Source organism: Alosa pseudoharengus, unplaced genomic scaffold (genome assembly GCF_046254945.1).
Source record: "Alosa pseudoharengus isolate Yale_2024_CS ecotype anadromous, Long Island Sound unplaced genomic scaffold, YU_APseudo_1.1 YU_APseudo_1.1_scf_48, whole genome shotgun sequence".
NCBI lineage: Eukaryota > Metazoa > Chordata > Actinopteri > Clupeiformes > Clupeidae > Alosa > Alosa pseudoharengus.
The window spans coordinates 82,436-104,298 of NW_027468822.1; the positions used below are offsets into that span (position 1 = coordinate 82,436).

Sequence of the window (21,863 nt, forward strand, 5' to 3'; positions counted from 1 at the left end):
TTAGCATCTTGCTCAGATCCAAATGTGGAACCCACCACCACAAATGCTCACTAACCCCTGGTGGCATCATATGTGAAATCCACTGCTAGAGATATCACATCTGAAGACCACTGCAATGGCATCGTATATGGGGAATCCACTAAATGATTGTCACATATGACGCTCAAACCCACAGTTTAAAAGACAAACCTGCTATCATATATGATATCTGATAGAGTACACCATATATGCATGGTGGCCAGTAATCATATGTGCTTCATGGTAAAGGCTTTTGCAATCATGAGTCAAATATTATATGGTAATGTAGTGTTTCATTGTACACCGTATCTTGGAATGAGATGCCTAATTGTGGTCTTAATAGTTTTATTGTCAATATGTGTGAATACAGAGTAACGGAAATACAGTTTAGCATCTAATCAGAAGGGCAAGTAGCAGGGTAAAGATGGGTATGAATAAGTATTGATTTACTAAAGAGCAATGTGCAGCTGAAGTATGTTAATATACAAAATATGCTGTACTACTATATATAAGGCAATGTACAGATGTACAGGTATACATATGTAATATGTAGCCTACTAATACACAGATGTTTAGATACATTCATATATGTGTATGCAGATGTACAGCGTGAATAGGAAGGGAAGGTTAAGCAGGAGACAGGGTTTCAATAGGGTGACAACCGTGGGGAACCTGCTGGTTTTAGGCTGAAGGTGTACACATCTCTTGTGACCAAGGAGAGCGGGCTGAACTCCAAGCTATGGGCCTTGGCTATTGGCAGTAGACCCCGATTCATATGATAGATAGATAGATAGATAGATAGATAGATAGATAGATAGATAGATACTTTATTGATCCCCGGGGGAAATTCAAGAAATGTGATTCCAGGTGATTAATCTAGAATCTCACCCAATCCTGAGCGCCCCCCCCCCCCCCCCCCCCCCCCCCACACACACACACATTAGCTTAGGCTAAGGCCTTGTGAGAGGCCTACTAGCTACTGTGATGGCTTGGGGAAGAGTGCTTGTGCTCACACGGGCTGCAGATACTCACAGAGGCCCCAACTTAGGCTGAGGCCTTGTCAGAGGCCTACTAGCTACAGCTTGACCTCTGGTTTGACGCTTGGAGTCTTTTTCAACAGCTATTTTAACAGTTTTTGCCCTTTTTGACCCCCTGTCAGCATTTTTTCGACCCCAACCTCCAGTGGCCTCTCCGGGCATGAATTTCAGACAGTTTGACCATTTTTAGCCTCTTCTGTTTACAGCTATTGGCTCCATTTTCACCGTTTTCAGCTTCCAGAGGGCTTTTTTTTAAAATTGGCTACCTGGAATTCAGAGGCTTGCCCTGCAGGGCCGGGAGAGGCCTGGGGATGAGTGCTTGTGCTCAGACGGGCTCAACTTGGGCCTAGGAGCAGGGAGAGACACAGAGAGCTGCGCTAGACCCCCCCCCAGCAAGCACAGCCACACACACGCACACACGCGTGCGCAGGTGATAGAGAGGGACATGGAGAGGGGCCTGTTGCTCACACAGGCTGCAGCTGCTCACAGAGGCTCCAAAGACTCCTCTCTGTCCCCTATGCGCATGTGTGTGAGCATCACCCTGTATCCTACACCTAAACTTAACCCAAATTAAACACGCTAATCAAACTAGCTAACACACTCTATCCTAAGCCCGCAACACAAAGTGCCAATCACCCCCCCCCCTCTGGGTACCACCCCCCCCCCCCCCCCCCCACGGACAACCAGGCTTAAGCACCGATAAGTACTGGTGCACTGTGCCCCACTTAAGCTAACCTCTCAAGGGTTAAGGCCTTAAGCAGAACCGAAAAAATCTCAAACCCATGGTATACCTGCGGATTCGCATACGATTCCGGCCCTAGCAAACCTACTAGCTCCGCTAGTGAAGACCGCTGCCAAAAGTATCAAATGTGGAACACACTTCCAAATGTGGAACCCACCACCACAAATGCTCACTAACCCATAGTTGCATCATATGTGAAATCCACTGCTAGAGACATCACATCTGAAGACCACTGCAATGGCATCGTATATGGGGAATCCACTACATGATTTTCACATATGACGCTCACTCCCACAGCATATGTGAAATCCACTGCTAGAGATATCACATCTGAAGACCACTGCAATGGCATCGTATATGGGGAATCCACTACATGATTGTCACATATGACGCTCACTCCCACAGTTTAAAAGACGACCTGAAAATTTTTGTTCACAAACTAGTGTGTGTGACTCGCCTTTTGACCCAGAGAGCGCTAAGAAGTTGGAACATTTCACTGACGGAAATTGGAATTGTGGAGGCTACAATAAACGGTATGGTACACAGTAAAACATATTTTTCTGTTGTTATTCTAAAGAAATCTGACCCATGTTTAAACTCTTTGGGACAGATGTGCATTCATGCTCTGAAGACAGCAAACTACATGTTGATGTACTAATAACCAGCAAGCTGACTAGACCATTTGAGTGAAATGATTTTTTCTTAAATTATTTTCCTTTTCAGGGCCTACATAACTCATCAGGATTGGTATTCCTTGGTTGTCAAGCAGCATTGACAAGTAAGTACAACATGGAGCAGATAGCAAAGCTCAATGGATCAGACATCCTACTCATAACATTGGTATTTCACTATTTCAATGAACTCTCTCTCTCTCTCTCTCTCTCTGTGTGTGTGTGTTTTTTGCATTTATTGAAGGATGGCCGCTGATAGGCGTATTGTCTACTGCCTGTTATGTGAGAAGCCTCATGAAAATTTGTCAAGTCACCTTAAGAAGGCCTGTATGAAGGACAACACAGAAGAAGAGCGTAACGCTGAGTTGACCAAGGCCAAAATATCCCAAAAAGAATGGACGAGAGTGGGCAGACGTTGGGAGTACCATGAGGTTGATTCCTTAATGAATGAGGAAGATCCCCTCCGTGCCCTCATCGACCGGCTGAAAAGCAAGGGCTTCTTTATAGTCAAAGACCCATCGGAAAGGTTCGATTCTCCCTTTAAATGACTTATGGTTTCAATCTTTATTAGTGTTCATAAGGCGTCTAATATGTGTCTCTCATCTGTTGTTGGTTATAATTAGCTCTCCAGCTGAGCAACGGCAGCTTCTGCAAGACGTCACTCCGTGGATGCGCAGTATGGTTGCCAAACTTAAGACTGGAGTGAACGTGGCAACAAACTACACGACACAGTTCCGATACTTTTGTATGGGCGTGTTGTCTGTGGTATACAACAAATCTTTGAAGAGTATAGAGACTTTCAAAGTACGCAAGTGTCCAAATTTTATTCCTGCACAACAAAATTAAATCATCTCAGTCATGAAATGCTTTTCATACATTTAAAGGTAAGAAATTATACCTGTTTCAAAAAAATTGTGCTCATTCATGTATACCATCTGCTCTACAGACTGCAGGTTGGGTTGATAGACAGCAGACATCAAGTGGTGTGACCATCCAATTCAGTGATAATTCAGTGGCCTGTACTCTCAGAAAGGAAGAAGAAGAGGTACTGTATGTTGCCACAGTCTAAACGACTTGAATAATGTATTCCAAATTCAATCTGGTTGCTGATATTTTCATTTAATTCAACAGTGGTTTGAGTTGTACTTTACCAAGATACGGCCACTGGCTTTACTTAGACAAGATGAAGATACGGACGACGAAGGCTGCTTCTTTCTAGGACAGAATGGTGGTCCCATTGCAAACACAAAAACAGATTTACAACGTCTTTGGAAGTTGTAAGTATATGTACTGTGCACACACACACACACACACACACACACAAGTACACTGTATAAGTTGATCCACAGACACCAGCTAGAAGATGTTTAAATTGGATCAGGTTCTATTTTTTTTCACAGTTCATGTCATGCATACATAGGTAAAGCATATTTATCTTTCCATGTTGTCAGTTGTGAGCAGAAAACTCAAAGCAGTGAGCCGATTCCAGAGGATACACAGACAGCTAGTGGGAGGTGTGTGCAAGCAGTGGTATATGTTCTTCCAAGGTCTGTGTCATGCACACCAGTGTAAACCATATGTATTTTTTTCCTATTTACTCAGTTGTGAGCAGACGACTCAAAGCAGTGAGCCGATTCCTGAGGATACACAGACAGCTAGTGGGAGGTGTGTGCAAGCAGTGGTATATGTTCTTCCAAGGTCTGTGTCATGCACACCAGTGTAAACCATATGTATTTTTTTCCTATTTACTCAGTTGTGAGCAGACGACTCAAAGCAGTGAGCCGATTCCAGAGGATACACAGACAGCTAGTGGGAGGTGTGTGCAAGCAGTGGTATATGTTCTTCCAAGGTCTGTGTCATGCACACCAGTGTAAACCATATGTATTTTTTTCCTATTTACTCAGTTGTGAGCAGACGACTCAAAGCAGTGAGCCGATTCCTGAGGATACACAGACAGCTAGTGGGAGGTGTGTGCAAGCAGTGGTATATGTTCTTCCAAGGTCTGTGTCATGCACACCAGTGTAAACCATATGTATTTTTTTCCTATTTACTCAGTTGTGAGCAGACGACTCAAAGCAGTGAGCCGATTCCTGAGGATACACAGGTGGCTGGTGAGAGGTGTGTATTGTGTTTGCAAACAATTATCTTTTAAGGTCCCTGTTACACCAATGTAATGCACATTAATTTCCCTATATTCTCAGTTGTGAGAACATCAGTCAGAGCAGTGTTTCCCAAAGACTGGGTTAGGTTATTTGGGTCGTCAGCACAATTTATGTTGTGTAATAGGCCTAACTTATACCATTTAGCCAGGAAAGCTATCAGTTTTCTATTAGGATAGTTTACCACAGTCACGGCCCTCTGCGCAATTTTGTATTTAGAATAGCTCTGAAACTGGGGGGGGGGGGGGCAACACGTCGCACAGGGGACAGCGTGGACATCTCATTCGCAAAATGAAACATTTCTGTGCGGACCTCGCAGTGGCAAAATGCAAGGGACATCAGCCTAATCAGCTCTTCAACTTGAAATCCAGTCAACTAAAGCAGGCATCCGTATGCGGACATGGCTATTCAATTTGCGTTATAGGCTGTAGATAGTTTTGATTGTAGATGCACTCTTTAAAGTTAATAGCAACCTCCTCACATTCCTTATTATTTCGGATTTAAAACGCTCAACAGTGCATTATTAGGCTACAATTTAAAAGGACATTTTAAACGCTATTATTTCCTCTCTTTTTCCACCTCGCAAACTCTATACTGTAGGCTACAGTAAAGGTGCATTATCTTTTGACTATTACGCGAAAGCCTCTTGTTCTGATATTTATTCATTTCTCATTCTTACAATCTGTTGAAAGGTATGTGCTATATGAATGAGTGAATGCTTTAATGTAGCGCTTTTGAAAGTACACCCAGCAGTCCTGAAATTAACCTATTCTCATAGCTCTTCTTCCTCAGCTTTGAATACAACAGCTCTTGACCAGTTTGAAACATTTGTTGAAATGTTTCCCGTCACTCTCAACGACGAACCACCCACAAAAAAGAGGAGGATGAGCGCTGGATTTGAAGGCCGTGACGTTTATGACAAGTGGAGAGGAGAGCAGTACAAGATGCGCTTAAATTATATCCTCGGTAAGCATCATGCCATGCATCATGTCATAAGTGTCATGTCTTTGAAAACAAAACAGAATGTTGTAGATACTCTAAAAGAGAAGGTGTGCTGATTTTCATTGTTTCTGTACTGACACCAGCTTACAATTCCATCTCAGCTCACATTGGCAGGCATCAACCGACTTTGGACAAAGTCCGTCTCGTCATCTCCAAAGAAAAGTGGCACGCAAACCTCCCGGACCTTAAGGATATTCTTCAGGCTTGGATATCTGAACAGAAGACGAGCATTGAAAAGGATGGCAAAATCATAAAGGCAGTTTCGGAGCAAAAATGGAAAGGGCTTCAGATCCAGGACTTTGGTGGAGATAAGGGAAAAGGTGAGCAAACAAGAAACATAACAAATGAAAAGCAATGTCAAGATTTGAAATGGACATGGCCGTAAATATTCTAGTCTGTTCTGTTGTAGGTGTCGTTGCCACCATGCCATTCACCAAAGGAGATGTCCTTTGTGACTACCATGGCCGAATAATCCCGGCATCTGAAGGAAAGAAATTGCTTGCAGAACAGCAGAGTGGAGAAATGGGCTATCTTTTTTTTTTCAAGACCAGAGGTGGTGCCAGTCTTTGTATGGATGCACAGACCTTCCCTTGTGAATGTCACCCTCTCAAAGACACATTTGGGAGGAGGATGAATCATTCTAAAAAGAAATTCAATGTCAAGCCGGTACATTTCCAATTGAAATTCCCTGATGGTTGCAGAGACACTATACTGTTCCTGGCAACAAAGGATATCCAGTGCAATGACGAAATCTTGTGGGACTATGGCGTAAACAAGACATCATTCAGAGGTGAAGGTCTTGACTTGGACTGGTTAGATGAATGAGACAAACATTTTTCTGGTGTTTGCTGACATTGCTGTGCTGGATTTGCCTCCTATATGCCGCTTTTAAGCACCAAAAAAGAACGTATGTGTATGTTGATTTGTATTCAAATAAAGTTCAAAGTTCTAGACTCTGCCCAATATCTCTCTCTCTCACACAAACACATACATACACACATACACACAGACTGCTAGACTATGTTCTCTCTCTGTCTCTCTCCCTCTCTCTCTCTCTCTCTCTCAAACACACACACACTCTCTCTCTTCTCTTTCTCTCTCTCTCACACACACACACACACACACACACTGCTAGACTGTCATCTCCCAATCTCTCTCTCTCTCTCTCTCTCTCTCTCTCTCACACACACACACACACACACACACATACTGTGTTCTCTCTCTCTCTCACAAACACACACTGCTAGACTCTAGACTGTGCTGTCTCGCTCTCTCACTCACACACACACACACTCTCTGCTAGACTGTTCTCTCTCTCTCTCTCTCTCTCTCTCTCTCTCTGTCAAGAATCTTTATTGGCATGAATGTAGATACAATATTGCCAAAGCAGGTAATAAAGATGTAAAAAGAAAATTAAAAAATAATAATAATAATATTTAAAAAAAGAGATAAAATAGCAGTGAAATAGGTGAATAAATGAATAATAATAAAACATAACAATAATAATAATAATGACAATAAAAAAGAGCATTGTGCTTTGTTTATATTATTTGGTTGACTCCTCTCTCAAAATGTGGCAGGACTGTAGGTATTTTGAGGCAAGTTGGGTAAGTGACTATCTCACCCAGGAGGAATGGAAGTTTTAGTTCATTTTTGAGAGTAATGAATACAGGGTGAATATATTCTATATCATTGTAGGTAGTCGGTGAGGAAATGTAATTCATCCTCTATTGCTCCATTATTACAATGAGCACATAATGTGCACTGTCTCACACACACACACACACACACACTGTTAGACTGTAATCTCCCAATCTCTCTCTCTCTCTCTCACACACACACGCACACACTCTGCTAGACTGTGTTCTCAGAGTGAAAACATGCTAATAAAAGTCATATGTGATTACATTTATGCATTTAGCAGACGCTTTTATCCAAAGCGACATACATTTTGTCAGCTATCAATTACTTCAGGGCCCTAACATTTACACTATTCCTTTTCCAGAAGCACTATCAGAAGCACTCTTTTTAGAGCTCATTTCACATCTCCCATTAGCCTACATTACCAGTGGCGGAGCCAACTGGCCAAAACAATTCCCTGCACCCTTTTCACTTTGAGGTTTTTTGCACATACACTTTAAAAGTGTTTTAAAGCTTACTACACACCAGAAAAGGACACAACCTGTTTTATAAATTTCTTGGAGTGTTCCTTTATTCGTTAATAATTTTTAGATTTGAATTAGACCTTATTTTACAGGCTTATACACAAGGGAATATTTTACAACACTTGGAAACTTCATTTATTGCATTCACAATAGGTTTTTTTTTTTCAACTTTCTTCCTTCAGTCAACATTTCAGTTAACAATAACACACTTTAGTATTCATTTTTTTACTTTGAAACACTCTATATTCGTATTATAATTATTATGTCTGACTGTTATTTCCTTAAAGTCCAAATAGCAGGGCCTTGTTAAAGTTAAGGTTACACATTGTGTTATACAGTAACAATGGATGTGTGGATAGGATAGTCCACATTGTTAAGGGCAATGATGGGTTTGAGACAGTCGCAAGGTATGTCATGGGAAGGGGGTTTGTAGGAAAGTATCTTGCTAGATAATGTACTGTAATACCTGGCCAGAACTACAAGGCCCAGAATGCTTAGCGGGGAGAGAGGAAGTGGCAAGGAAGAAGAGGGAAAGTGGCTGGTGAATAAACCTGGAATAAACACGCTTTTCAGTTTGAACTCGTTTGTACGTGAATCCTTTATATACTATGCAGAGAATCTCCCCCTGAACATATCAAGGTTTACAATAATTTAGCCTACTTGACGCAAGTATGGATGTTTAATCTGCTCACCAATATCGCCATAGGGGAGCAGTATTGCCATAGAGCAGTCTTTTAGGCTATCCTTGTCTCGGCCTATCATTGCAGAGCGCGACCTCCAAAACATGACGTCAGCCCGCCCTTAAAACAGGCACACACACCCCCGTCTTTAACTGAGAAGACGTAGCTTACAGACAGCAACGAAGAATTATCAGCAGCAAAGGAATCAGCTAAAGGTAAGTCCATGGAAACTTGATTTGTTGATGATAAAGTTTGTCAGTGCAGTGATGTTAAGGCCTGTAAACAAAGTCTTTGGGGTCACTTTTAAGAGAGCCCCGTGCGCAGGGATGGAGTGAGAGAAAGCGGAGAGGTTTTTCGAACTGAGAATGAGATGCTTGTGGAACGTGCTGTTGAGACTGGAGCTAGTCATATTCAAAATAATGCAAAAATAAATCCGCAGATAAAACCAAAATCCTCGTTCATTTGCTAACCACTTTCAGATAGAATGTAAGATTGAATATGTTGTCAGAGATTTGTAGGAAGCAAGAAACCAATAGAGCTGCACAGTCCCGCCCACAGCCAAAACGCGGTTAGGTGCCGGATGTAAGCTTCCCATTCATTTGTCCCATTGACGTTTGGAAAAATCCGTATCTAAAGAGTTTTACAGCATGTCTTAGGCTAACCAGCTACGGCATAACTCATAAGCATACAACATATCATTTCGGGACTGTGCAGCTCTATTTTTACTGGTCCCATTGACCTATTTGGGGGAGGGGTAGTATAATACCAGTGGAGATCACAAAAGGAGGAGATCGCGGGGGTGCGACACACACACACAGACACACACACACACTTTAAGACACACCTCTTTTGTTGCTGGGGACAGTGGCAGACACACAGAAAGTGAGTGACTAAATCCACTAGCAACTTTTACCACTGTCTTTCTGCCTCACTGATAGCACATTAGCACATGTGCATAACCCCTCCCTCCATGCCACAGCCGAGCTGTGGCCACACTTATACCTTTTCTTAAAATAGTTATATATATATATATATATATATATATATATAGACTTTATTTCTGCATTGTTACACTGTTGGACTTACTCATTTGCACTATCACCATGACCACTATCACCATTGCACTCACTCACACAGAGAACCTTACCTTACCTTACTATGCACAGAGAATAACAGGCTCAGTCCCTGCCTCAGTCATTGCAAGTGCCTCTTGATTGATTAATCACCACTATGTGTATACTGTTTTTTAGAATTGATTTATATAAAGTGTTAGTTAGTATAATTTGTATTTTAGTATATTTACTATATTCTTTATCTTCTACTGTCCTTGCTTAGTTGTGTTTTTATATTATATACTTTAATTACTTTTTCTGCTGTTAGTGAATGTGTGTGTATTGTCTGTGTGCTACTGAGACCTTGAATTTCCACTGGGGATCAATAAAGTATATATCTATCTATCTATCTATCTATCTATCTATCTAAATTCACCTCATTCTGTGAAAAGTTTGCTTATAACAGTGTCATGTAATAACAGTGTCATTTCCTTCATTTTTCATTTTGATTTCTAGGTAACCCCTGCCTTGAAGTGCATTTGTTGTTTGACTTAAATCGACAGCTGTTGAAGTGGCATACAATGTAAGAATTAGAAAACGCTGAATACTTGCTAATTCCTTAATAATACATCTCAATTGTCTATTTGCATGTATTTTAAGAAAGAAAGGAACAGTGTACATCAATCAACAGGACCTTAACATGTAAATGCACCAGGTTTAGTCACTAACTAGTTTTCATCTGCAGTCCCTGGCAGGTTGATATTTTAAAAATGGGATTGCACATCCCAGTGATCTCATGACTCTGTGTATGTGGATTGTGATGAACCTCTTTAGGCCTATCCACTCTTCCGTTGTTTCTGCATGTGTTTGCACGTGTCTGCATGAGCCAGTTGTAACAGTGTGTAAATCATTGTTTATTTATGTTTTTTATAGGGACGGACCTGACAGGCAAATCATTTACTGCCTTAAATGCAAAAAGCCGTATGAAAACTTGTCCACGCATATGAGAAAGGTCTGCATGAAAAAAGACACGGAGGTAATGCAGAAAGAACGACTCAGGCAAGCAAAGACATCCCAAAAAGACTGGACCAAGGTGGCCAGAAGTTGGGAATACGGTGAGATCGCGGAGTTAATGAACAGCGCAGATCCCTGCCGTGCACTCATTGAGAGATTGGAGAGCAAAGGCTTTTTTGTGCTCAATAACCCAGGACGCTCCACGGCAGATGTCGTTACAAATGAAAAAGAAGTGGTATGTTTTTTTCTTAACTTGTTTTGTGTGTGTGTGTGTGTATTTGTTGTTTTCATTGCTGTTGTTTCTGTAGATGATCCAAGCTTAGGGGTTAGGAAATTTACATAAATCGCTGTTTGTTTGTATTGCAGGTGAACAATGTTCCGGGTAGCCCTGGGGAACAGAACCATGTCCTGGACAGGTGAATATTACATTACATTACATTACATGTATGCATTTAGCAGATGCTTTTATCCAAAGCGACTTACAAACGAGGATTAACAATCAAGCTACATAGAGGGAAGTGTGTAGAAGAAAGTAGTGCTGTACAGGGTGGAGAGGGTAATGCAGGGTAAGTGCTAAGACAGGAGGTGCTCTCTAAAGAGTTGGGTCTTGAAGTTTCTTGAAGCTGGAAAGAGACACCCCTGTTCTCTTGTGTGTTCCTCAAAAAGACCAGATCTTGATTTCACAACTGACGATGCTGGGACCTCTGCCACCTATCCCCAGCAGTGCAGTGCTCTAAATATAAACTAAATTCATGTGTGTGTCACACTTCTTTTGTCAACTTTTATATAGCTAAAAACATGAATTCTGGTTAATGATCACTGTGGAATTGTTTTGTGTAAACATTTTGCATTATTACAATATTGTTTATGTCAAATGATTAAAGACATAACAAAAATGTATTTATATAGTGTTGATAACAGCATAATAATAACCACATTCATAATCTCATGTAAAAAACAAACAAGCACAAGGCACATTTTTGGACACATTGGGGACTGAAATGGATTTAAGAACCCCCTGAGATTGAATGTCATCACTGAGACATGGTGAAACACATGGATGCCAATCAACATACATGTGTATGAACACCAGTCAACACTAAGATATTACTCTGTGCTCTTCTGGGAGTACTTGATGCAGGCATTTCACATATATTTTTTACATCACTTTGGCTACGCAAGGCTCTGACTTGCACAACATTGACACAATGCAACACAGGACCTCAACAAGCCCCACTCTTTAACTTTTTTTTTTCCTAAGGACCATTGTATTTTCCGTCTGCAATCTGTGTTCTCTCCAGTCCTGTGAATCTTTGTTACTGACTTTAACTGTAAATTTTTTGACAAAAGCAGACCATAATTATTCTTTTCACTTCTAATTTTCATGGCTTGTGAATCCCATTTTAGTTTCACTAGAGCAATATCCACATGTCTTCTGTCTTTTTGGTTTTTTTCAGTTCACGTATGACACAATCGATTGGGAGGAGTTTTGAAACCTGTGATGGGGCAGCTCCCCCTCCCTGAGCAGACACTGTGTGTGTGTGTGTGTGTGTGTGTGTGTGTGTGTGTGTGTGTGTGTGTGTGTGTGTGTGTGTGTGTGGTGTGTGTGTGTGTGTGTGTGATGGGGCAGCTCCCCCTCCCTGAGCAGACACTTTGTGTGTGTGTGTGTGTTCAAGTTCAAAGACCACCTGTAAGGTAGAGACTAGGGTCTGAAATGGACAGTGTAAAACACAGGGTGCCGAGGCTCCTTCCCAACAGGGGGTGCCTACACACCTCCTGATGAAAACAATAGAGGTGCCGTCCTGCGAGAACATGGGGGTTTGACCGGACTGGTAGGTGTGTCTTGGTAGGTGAGGCAAAAACAGACTGTCAAATCATTCAACCACTTTATTTGAGCAGAATGGAAGGCAGAAAAGCAACACAAAAGACCAAACATCTGGAGTCTTTCTCTCTCTCTCTCTCTCTCTCTCTCACACACACACACACACACACACACACACACACACACACACTCTGCTAGACTGTGTTCTCTCTCATAGACACAGACAGACTGTCATTCTCATATACTGTCGCTAAAGGGCCCAGAGTGAAAACATGCTATTAAAAGAGTCATATGTGATTACATTTATGCATTTAGCAGACGCTTTTATCCAAAGCGACATACATTTTGTCAGCTATCAATTACTTCAGGACCATTGTATTATAATTGTTATATTTTTTATTATTATTGTTATATTTTTATTATTATTACTATTATTGTCTGTTTGATTGCCCTGTTCTACATTTTAAATATTTATAATAAACATTTCATTGATTACAACCTTGTCTTTGTCTATTTACATTCTTTTTAACTCAACCTGGAGCCATTCATAAGGCTAAAACTATGCAAATAACTCCAAAACAAAAATGCAGAAACAAGTCATAAAATCAATGTTTAACTTTACTTTACTTTACTAACTTTGAGCCATTCATAAGGCTAAAACCATGCAAACATAAATGCACCTTTTAAAAAACAGGCCTTGTTGCTTTAAATGTGTGCTGGTGCCTTTAATACGTCATATGGTAAGTAGCCATGTGCTCGGGGTGACATGAACAACAGCTTTTGAGTGACACGATGGGCAAAGGAGGATGAAAGGGGGTTTCGTTCCAAAAAGATTCCAGTTTTTACTGCAAAATTATTATTATTATTATTATTATTACATACCAAACAAGCAACTGACACAAGTGATAATGGATAAACCTTTGAAATGTTTATTTATGTCTGCAAATTGTTTAACAACATCATTGCATTTTGGTTTTAGTGTAGAACATCTCTTTTCCATCATATCGGCATAACAAAGATGACTCAGTGATTTTGTCTGTCAGAAATGTCCCATAATCCACGACCCGGTCGACTCCTGTACCCATCCAGTCAGCGCCAGCACGGAATTCCAGAGAGAGTCCCCGAAATCTGGAGGTTCGCTTTACATCCTCCGCTATCAGAGTGGGAACTTCACACTCGGTGATCCGGAATAGGTTCCTTCTCCTTCTGTTGCAGAAGCGTAGAGAAGTGGCCCAGTTCAGCGCTCGGGGAGGGTAATTGTCGGCACCCACTCGTACATGCCGCGGCTCTCTTTGCAGAACAGCCGGAGTTTGTCCAAAGCAGGATCCTTCCACGAGTCCACATTTGGGCTCTGCAATAACAAGGCACAAGAATTAGTATGACCTAAACACGAACTTAACCTACAAATAGCTGCAACATAAATGTCATGATAGGTTAAACAGGAACTGAAGTGATGCAAAAGTGTAGCCTACCGTGATAAGAATGCAGTGAACGTCTTTAGATTCCTCCGACTCGTCAATGCCAACGATACTGGCAAGGCGCTCGATGTCATTCACCCTCACGATGTTGATGTCGTTTTCAAAGCAAAAAGCCTGGATGAGGGTGAAGTGAATCTGACGGGCAATGTCGCATTCGTACTCCTCGTCAATCACTAAGACGCAGCATGCCACATTGTCTGGATAACTGTTGAATGACAATGACACTTGGTTAGAAACTGATTCAAATAACCATGTCATGTAACAATAGCAGATATATTTATCAGGTTCCAGAAAGATTTCTTATCCAGAAATATTCGCTGCTTTACTTACACATTCATGACTTTTGCTGATTCATGTACCCCGACTGTCAAGCAATCTTGATTCTTCGCCGAAACGAGTAGCTCTTCCAAAGCAGTACCGATGACCTGCATTCTGTGGATAAGAGAATAACGAGTTAAATCACTATTGTAAGCAATTGCGCAGTAGGCCTAGGCTAAATCAGTGTTTCCCAAAGACTGGGTCGCGACCCACGGGTGGGTCGCAGGAGATTTTATTTGGGTCGTCAGCACAATGTATGTTGTCTAATAGGCCTAATTTATACCATTTAGCCAGGAAAGCTATCAGTTTTCTATTAGGATAGTTGGCTATTGGACATGGCTATTCAATTTGCGTCATAGGCTGTAGATAGTTTTGATTGTAGATTTAAAGTTAATAGCAACCTCCTCACATTCCTTATTATTTCGGATTTAAAACGCTCAACAGTGCATTATTAGGCTACAATTGAAATGGACATTTTAAACGCTATTATTTCCTCTACCGCTACAGTAAAGGCGCATTATCTTTTGACTATTACGCAAAAGCCTCTTGTTCTGATAGCAACCTCCACGCATTCCTTATTATTTTGGATTAGTCCTCCTCATCCATTTTGGTGTTTTGTTGTCAGAGATGGTTTCCTCTGGTTTTTCTGCCATTACCTGTGAAACCTCGATATAATCCACTACACAAACTTTCAACAGACAGTGCAACCACTTGAAATACTTGCAGTGAAATGACAAATTGTGGTTGGTGCTTAAATCTGCTATCTGCAAACCACATGTGCAGACCTGTTACAGTGCACCACATGAGCTGCCGTGCAACACATGTGGAGATCTCTCTCTCTCTCTCTCTCTCTCTCTCTCTCTCTCTCTCTCTCTCTCTGATACGTCTCACTCACACACACAGACACACACACACACATACACACACACATACACACTGTTAGACTGTAATCTCCCAATCTCTCTATCTCTATCTCTCACACACACACACACGCACACACACACACACACTCTGCTAGACTGTGTTCTCTCTCATAGACACAGACTGTCATTCTCCTATGTCACTAGAGGGCCCAGAGTGAAAACATGCTAGGAAAGAGTCATATGTGATTACATTTATGCATTTAGCAGAAGCTTTTATCCAAAGCGACATACATTTTGTCAGCTATCAATTACTTCAGGGCCCTAACATTTACACTCTTCCTTTTCCAGAAGCACTATCAGAAGCACTCTTTTTAGAGCTCATTTCACATCTCCCATTAGCCTACATTACCAGTGGCGGAGCCAACTGGCCAAAACAATTCCCTGCGCCCTTTTCACTCTGAGGTTTTTTGCACATACACTTTAAAAGTGTTTTAAAGCTTACTACACACCAGAAAAGGACACAACCTGTTTTATAAATTTCTTGGAGTGTTCCTTTATTCGTTAATAATTTTTAGATTTGAATTATACCTTATTTTACAGGCTTGTACACAAGGGAATATTTTACAACACTTGGAAACTTCATTTATTGCATTCACAATAGGTTTTTTTTTTCAACTTTCTTACTTCAGTCAACATTTCAGTTAACAATAACACACTTTAATATTCTTTTTTTTTTTACTTTGAAACACTTTATATTCGTATTATAATTATTATTTCTGACTGTTATTTCCTCAAAGTCCAAATGGCAGGGCCTTGTTAAAGTTTAGGTTTACACATTGTGTTATACAATAACAATGGATGTGTGGATAGGATAGTCCACATTGTTAAGGGCAATGATGGGTTTGAGACTGTCGCAAGGTATGTCATGGGAAGGGGGTTTGTAGGAAAGAGTCTTGCTAGATAATTTAGCCTACTTGACGCAAGTATGGATGTTTAATCTGCTCACCAATATCGCCATAGGGGAGCAGTATTGCCATAGAGCAGTCTTTTAGGCTACCCTTGTCTCGGCCTATCATTGCAGAGCGCGACCTCCAAAACATGACGTCAGCCCGCCCTTAAAACAGGCACACACACCCCCGTCTTTAACTGAGAAGACGTAGCTTACAGACAGCAACGAAGAATTATCAGCAGCAAAGGAATCAGCTAAAGGTAAGCCCATGGAAACTTGATTTGTTGATGATAAAGTTTGTCAGTGCAGTGATGTTAAGGCCTGTAAACAAAGTCTTTGGGGTCACTTTTAAGAGAGCCCCGTGCGCAGGGATGGAGTGAGAGAAAGCGGAGAGGGGATATGTGTGTTCTAACTGAATGAGATGCGTGTGGACAAAGTATATGTGCTGTTGAGACTGGAGCTAGTCATAGTCAAAATAATGCAAAAATAAACAGATGTCCTTTGGTCAAAACATAGAGCATGTTAACCTCCTTCTATCAGCCAAATATCTTCCTGCTATGTCATTTTATCACGGAGTTACAGGCGATAAACGAGTTTCAATGCGCAAAAGTAAACTTCATTAGCGGTTACATTTTTTCGATTATTAATCAGTGTTTTTCATTTAAAGTTTCGACTTAATGCTTATTCAGTACACCATTTAGTGTTCTCCACAATCCCAGACTTTCATATCGCATGCTTGTTTACATGGAAAGCAAAACAAGCTATAGTGTCATATGTCTGTGTCGGGACGATTGAAACAAGTGTTTCAATCGTCCCGAACAGGCTGTACCTCCATGTATTTTAATTAAATGCACAAATATCTGTGTTTAAACAATCATCTACGGAGGTGAGACATGGAAAAACAGTTTTAGGAAGATGAAAATACATTTGGGCCCACCAGGTAGGGGGTTGAGTTTTCCCATGTTATCCTATGGAGACTGACGGCCGATGGGTCGTTAAGCCTACTTATTTGGATGTGCAGTGGTCTAACCCACGTAAAAACCTAGTGAAACGACATTTTCAACAATATAAACATGATATAAATGGGAAAGCTTACCATTCTAGCTATAAACATGGCAGAATCATCCACAGGACATGATATTTCAAAAACCGCTTCATACACGCTTCACGATGATGGCAATGAATTGTAAACAGACATGCACGAAGACGTATAGCCCTGCAACAATCTATCTAAAATAACACCTTTTGGGAGTACTATTCATGATATGTAGTAACATTTTGAAGTTGTGGGACGTTTATATGGCTTAAACTGTATGTTTCATTCGTCCCCTTATGTGGTTTCAACTGTCCCGACCTGGAGGGACGAATGAAACAAAACGCACGTCCCACTTTTGCTGTAATAATTCCTGAACGGTTTTGTTCAAAGCTGAAAATGCATTTGTATTTGACAGAGGACAGATGTAGCTTACTAGTGACCAAATATTAGCTTTCAGTGTGGTAAGATCGCTTTGTAAATTACGTTTAATTTAAAAGTGTTTCAACTGTCCCGGCTCTCCCCTACTATTACAGCTCCGCGAGTTTTTGTCCCAGAGACATAAAAGTATCGTCTAAAATGTGAATCTTCTAAAATGTAAGATTAAATTTGTTGTCAGAGATATGTAGGGATCAAGAAACCAATTTTTACCTGCTCCTAGGTAGATCACCCAGGAGATCGCGGGGGGTGCTTCACACACACACACACACACACACACACACACACTTTAAGATACACCCCTTTTGTTGCTGGGGACAGTGGTAGACACACAGAAAGTGAGTGACTAAATCAACTTCTTACCACCAGCCATGAACCTCACTGTTTGCGTGCTATATTAGCACATGTGCATAACCCCTCCCTCCTGTGTATACTGTTTTTTAGAATTGATTAAGTGTTAGTTAGTTAGTTAAGTCTTAATAGATTAAGTGTTAGTTAGTATAATTTGTATTTTAGTATATTTAGTATATTATTTCTCTTCTACTGTCCTTGCTTAGTTGTGTTTTTATATTATATACTTTAATTACTTTTTCTGCTGTTAGTGAATGTGTGTGTGTTGTCTGTATGCTACTGAGACCTTGAATTTCCCCTGGGGATCAATAAAGTATCTATCTATCTATCTATCTATCTATCTATCTATCTATCTAAATTCGCCTCATTCTGTGAAAAGTTTGCTTATAACAGTGTCATATAATAACAGTGTCATTTCCTTTATTTTTCATTTTGATTTCTAGGTAACCCCTGCCTTGAAGTGCAAAGGAACACTGTACCAACAGTCAATCAACAGGACCTTAACATGTAAATGCACCAGATTTAGTCACTAACTAGTTTTCATCTGCAGTCCCTGGCAGGTTGATGTTTTAAAAATGGGATTGCACATCCCAGTGATCTCATGACTCTGTGTATGTGGATTGTGATGAACCTCTTTAGGCCTATCCACTCTTCCGTTGTTTCTGCATGTGTTTGCACGTGTCTGCATGAGCCAGTTGTAACAGTGTGTAAATCATTGTTTATTTATGTTTTTTATAGGGACGGACCTGACAGGCGAATCCTTTACTGTCTCAACTGCAAAAAGCCATACGAAAATTTGTCCACTCATATGAGAAAGGTCTGCATGAAAAAAGACACGAAGGAAATGCGGAAAGAACGACTCAGGCAAGCAAAGATATCCCAAAAAGACTGGACCAAGGTGGCCAGAAGTTGGGAATACAGGGAGATTGCTGAGTTGGTGAACAGCACAGATCCCTGCCGTGCACTAATAGACAGATTGGAGAGCAAGGGATTTTTTGTGCTAAAGAAGCCAGGATGCTCCACGGCAGATGTATCATCAAATGAAGTGGTATGATTTTTTTCTTAACTTGTTTTGTGTGTGTGTGTGTGTATTTGTTGTTTTCATTGCTGTTGTTTCTGTAGATGATCCAAGCTTAGGGGTTAGGAAATTTACATAAATCGCTGTTTGTTTGTATTGCAGGTGAACAATGTTCCGGGTAGCCCTGGGGAACAGAACCATGTCCTGGACAGGTGAATATTACATTACATTACATTACATGTATGCATTTAGCAGATGCTTTTATCCAAAGCGACTTACAAACGAGGATTAACAATGTACATGTACTTAGTTGCAGCTCTTCATCCTCTGTGGGCCACATGAGCCAGGAAGTACTAACTGTACTTTCCCTGACCATTCCTCTTTAATAATGACTGTATATCGCCAGGAAACAACTGTATTGTAATGTGGCGCTGCACAAATGCTGTCTGTAGTCTGGAAGACAGGCCATGAATCTTGCAGAGTTAGGAATGCCATGTTCATTCACTAATGTATTTTTCTCCGTTTCCATTCTGCTAAGTGAGCCTGGTGTTGCCCCAGAAACAAGTGGTGCCACAAATATCCCTGAGTGGCCAGATTACAGCCAAGACCCCATGGCTATCCTTGACCAACTGTTCCCACAAGAGGTTAATATGAATCTAGTAATCAAGTAACAAGTAATCAAGTGCATTCCCTCTATGTCCCTCCGCAATCTGTGTTCTCTCCAGTCCTGTGAATCCGCTCTTTGTTACTGACTTTAACTGTACATTTTTTGACAAAAGCAGACCATAATTATTCTTTTCACTTCTGATTTTCATGGCTTGTATTGCAGGTGAACAATGTTCCGGGTAGCCCTGGGGAACAACAGAACCATGTCCTGGACAGGTGAATATTACATTACATTACATTACATTACATGTATGCATTTAGAAGATGCTTTTATCCAAAGCGACTTACAAACGAGGATTAACAATCAAGCTACATAGAGGGAAGTGTGTAGAAGAAAGTAGTGCTGTACAGGGTGGAGAGGGTAATGCAGGGTAAGTGCTAAGACAGGAGGTGCTCTCTAAAGAGTTGGGTCTTGAAGTTTCTTGAAGCTGGAAAGAGACACCCCTGTTCTCTTGTGTGTTCCTCAAAAAGACCAGATCTTGATTTCACAACTGACGATGCTGGGACCTCTGCCACCTATCCCCAGCAGTGCAGTGCTCTAAATATAAACTAAATTCATGTGTGTGTCACACTTCTTTTGTCAACTTTTATATAGCTAAAAACATGAATTCTGGTTAATGATCACTGTGGAATTGTTTTGTGTAAACATTTTGCATTATTACAATATTGTTTATGTCAAATGATTAAAGACATAACAAAAATGTATTTATATAGTGTTGATAACAGCATAATAATAACCACATTCATAATCTCATGTAAAAAACAAACAAGCACAAGGCACATTTTTGGACACATTGGGGACTGAAATGGATTTAAGAACCCCCTGAGATTGAATGTCATCACTGAGACATGGTGAAACACATGGATGCCAATCAACATACATGTGTATGAACACCAGTCAACACTAAGATATTACTCTGTGCTCTTCTGGGAGTACTTGATGCAGGCATTTCACATATATTTTTTACATCACTTTGGCTACGCAAGGCTCTGACTTGCACAACATTGACACAATGCAACACAGGACCTCAACAAGCCCCACTCTTTAACTTTTTTTTTTCCTAACGAGGCGCCGTTGGATTCCCGCTGACCTACTCTATCCCATTAGTGTATCGAAGGAAAACCACTTGGTAAAGGTTAGGAAGCAGTCGAGGGCCAGGAGAAGGCACTGCACCATCCTCCCTGGAATGTTTTACCCCCACACGTGTCGTTGAAGATGAGGCAGGAGTATCCAAGAGACCCGGGAGTATGTAATCCTCCAGGTCAATCAACTGATTTTCCCACCACGCTCTCATACTCTGGAAAGCCCACCACAGATGTTTCATTTTTAACTTCACTTTTCTACGTTTTCACTTTTTTTGTGTGTGTGTGTGTGTGTGTGTGTGTGTGTGTGTGTGTGTGTGTGTGTGTGTGTGTTTTTCCTCCTTTTTTGTCCTTCTCTTATAATACATCCATTTCATTACAACCCAGCTACAGTTATTGTTTTATGCTTTTCTTGCCAGTGCTGAACATGACCATAACATGAGCTGTTTTAAATTTGCTTTAGAAATGACATGTACTTAGTTGCAGCTCTTCATCCTCTGTGGGCCACATGAGCCAGGAAGTACTAACTGTACTTTCCCTGACCATTCCTCTTTAATAATGACTGTATATCGCCAGGAAACAACTGTATTGTAATGTGGCGCTGCACAAATGCAGTCTGTAGTCTGGAAGACAGGCCATGAATCTTGCAGAGTTAGGAATGCCATGTTCATTCACTAATGTATTTTTCTCCGTTTCCATTCTGCTAAGTGAGCCTGGTGTTGCCCCAGAAACAAGTGGTGCCACAAATATCCCTGAGTGGCCAGATTACAGCCAAGACCCCATGGCTATCCTTGACCAACTGTTCCCACAAGAGGTTAATATGAATCTAGTAATCAAGTAACAAGTAATCAAGTGCATTCCCTCTATGTCCCTCCGCAATCTGTGTTCTCTCCAGTCCTGTGAATCCGCTCTTTGTTACTGACTTTAACTGTACATTTTTTGACAAAAGCAGACCATAATTATTCTTTTCACTTCTGATTTTCATGGCTCTTATTGCAGGTGAACAATGTTCCGGGTAGCCCTGGGGAACAACAGAACCATGTCCTGGACAGGTGAATATTACATTACATTACATTACATTACATGTATGCATTTAGAAGATGCTTTTATCCAAAGCGACTTACAAACGAGGATTAACAATCAAGCTACATAGAGGGAAGTGTGTAGAAGAAAGTAGTGCTGTACAGGGTGGAGAGGGTAATGCAGGGTAAGTGCTAAGACAGGAGGTGCTCTCTAAAGAGTTGGGTCTTGAAGTTTCTTGAAGCTGGAAAGAGACACCCCTGTTCTCTTGTGTGTTCCTCAAA

At 40.9% G+C, this 21,863-nt stretch overlaps 1 protein-coding gene and 3 long non-coding RNA genes across 4 annotated transcripts; 3 read left to right on the forward strand and 1 right to left on the reverse strand.

Annotated features, from left to right (window-relative positions):
- Nucleotides 1-3,097: 3,097 nt before the first annotated feature.
- LOC143103589 (uncharacterized) lies at nt 3,098-3,987 on the forward strand. Its single transcript, XR_012982910.1, has 4 exons — nt 3,098-3,272; nt 3,415-3,513; nt 3,600-3,745; nt 3,920-3,987. It is a non-coding gene; the product is annotated as an uncharacterized LOC143103589 (long non-coding RNA).
- A 534-nt stretch (nt 3,988-4,521) lies between these two features.
- Nucleotides 4,522-6,522, forward strand: LOC143103579 (uncharacterized). The gene is made up of 4 exons (XR_012982901.1): nt 4,522-4,586; nt 5,406-5,593; nt 5,731-5,949; nt 6,039-6,522. It is a non-coding gene; the product is annotated as an uncharacterized LOC143103579 (long non-coding RNA).
- Nucleotides 6,523-8,438: 1,916 nt separating this feature from the next.
- Nucleotides 8,439-20,856, forward strand: LOC143103565 (uncharacterized). The gene is made up of 5 exons (XR_012982889.1): nt 8,439-8,689; nt 10,043-10,109; nt 10,460-10,775; nt 10,907-10,956; nt 20,546-20,856. It is a non-coding gene; the product is annotated as an uncharacterized LOC143103565 (long non-coding RNA).
- Nucleotides 13,600-14,271, reverse strand: LOC143103562 (growth arrest and DNA damage-inducible protein GADD45 gamma-like). Its single transcript, XM_076267293.1, has 3 exons — nt 14,171-14,271; nt 13,835-14,045; nt 13,600-13,713 (listed from the first exon to the last, which is right to left on the reverse strand). The coding sequence occupies exons 1-3, from the start codon at nt 14,269-14,271 to the stop codon at nt 13,600-13,602; spliced, it is 426 nt and encodes a 141-aa protein (XP_076123408.1).
- Nucleotides 20,857-21,863: the final 1,007 nt, after the last annotated feature.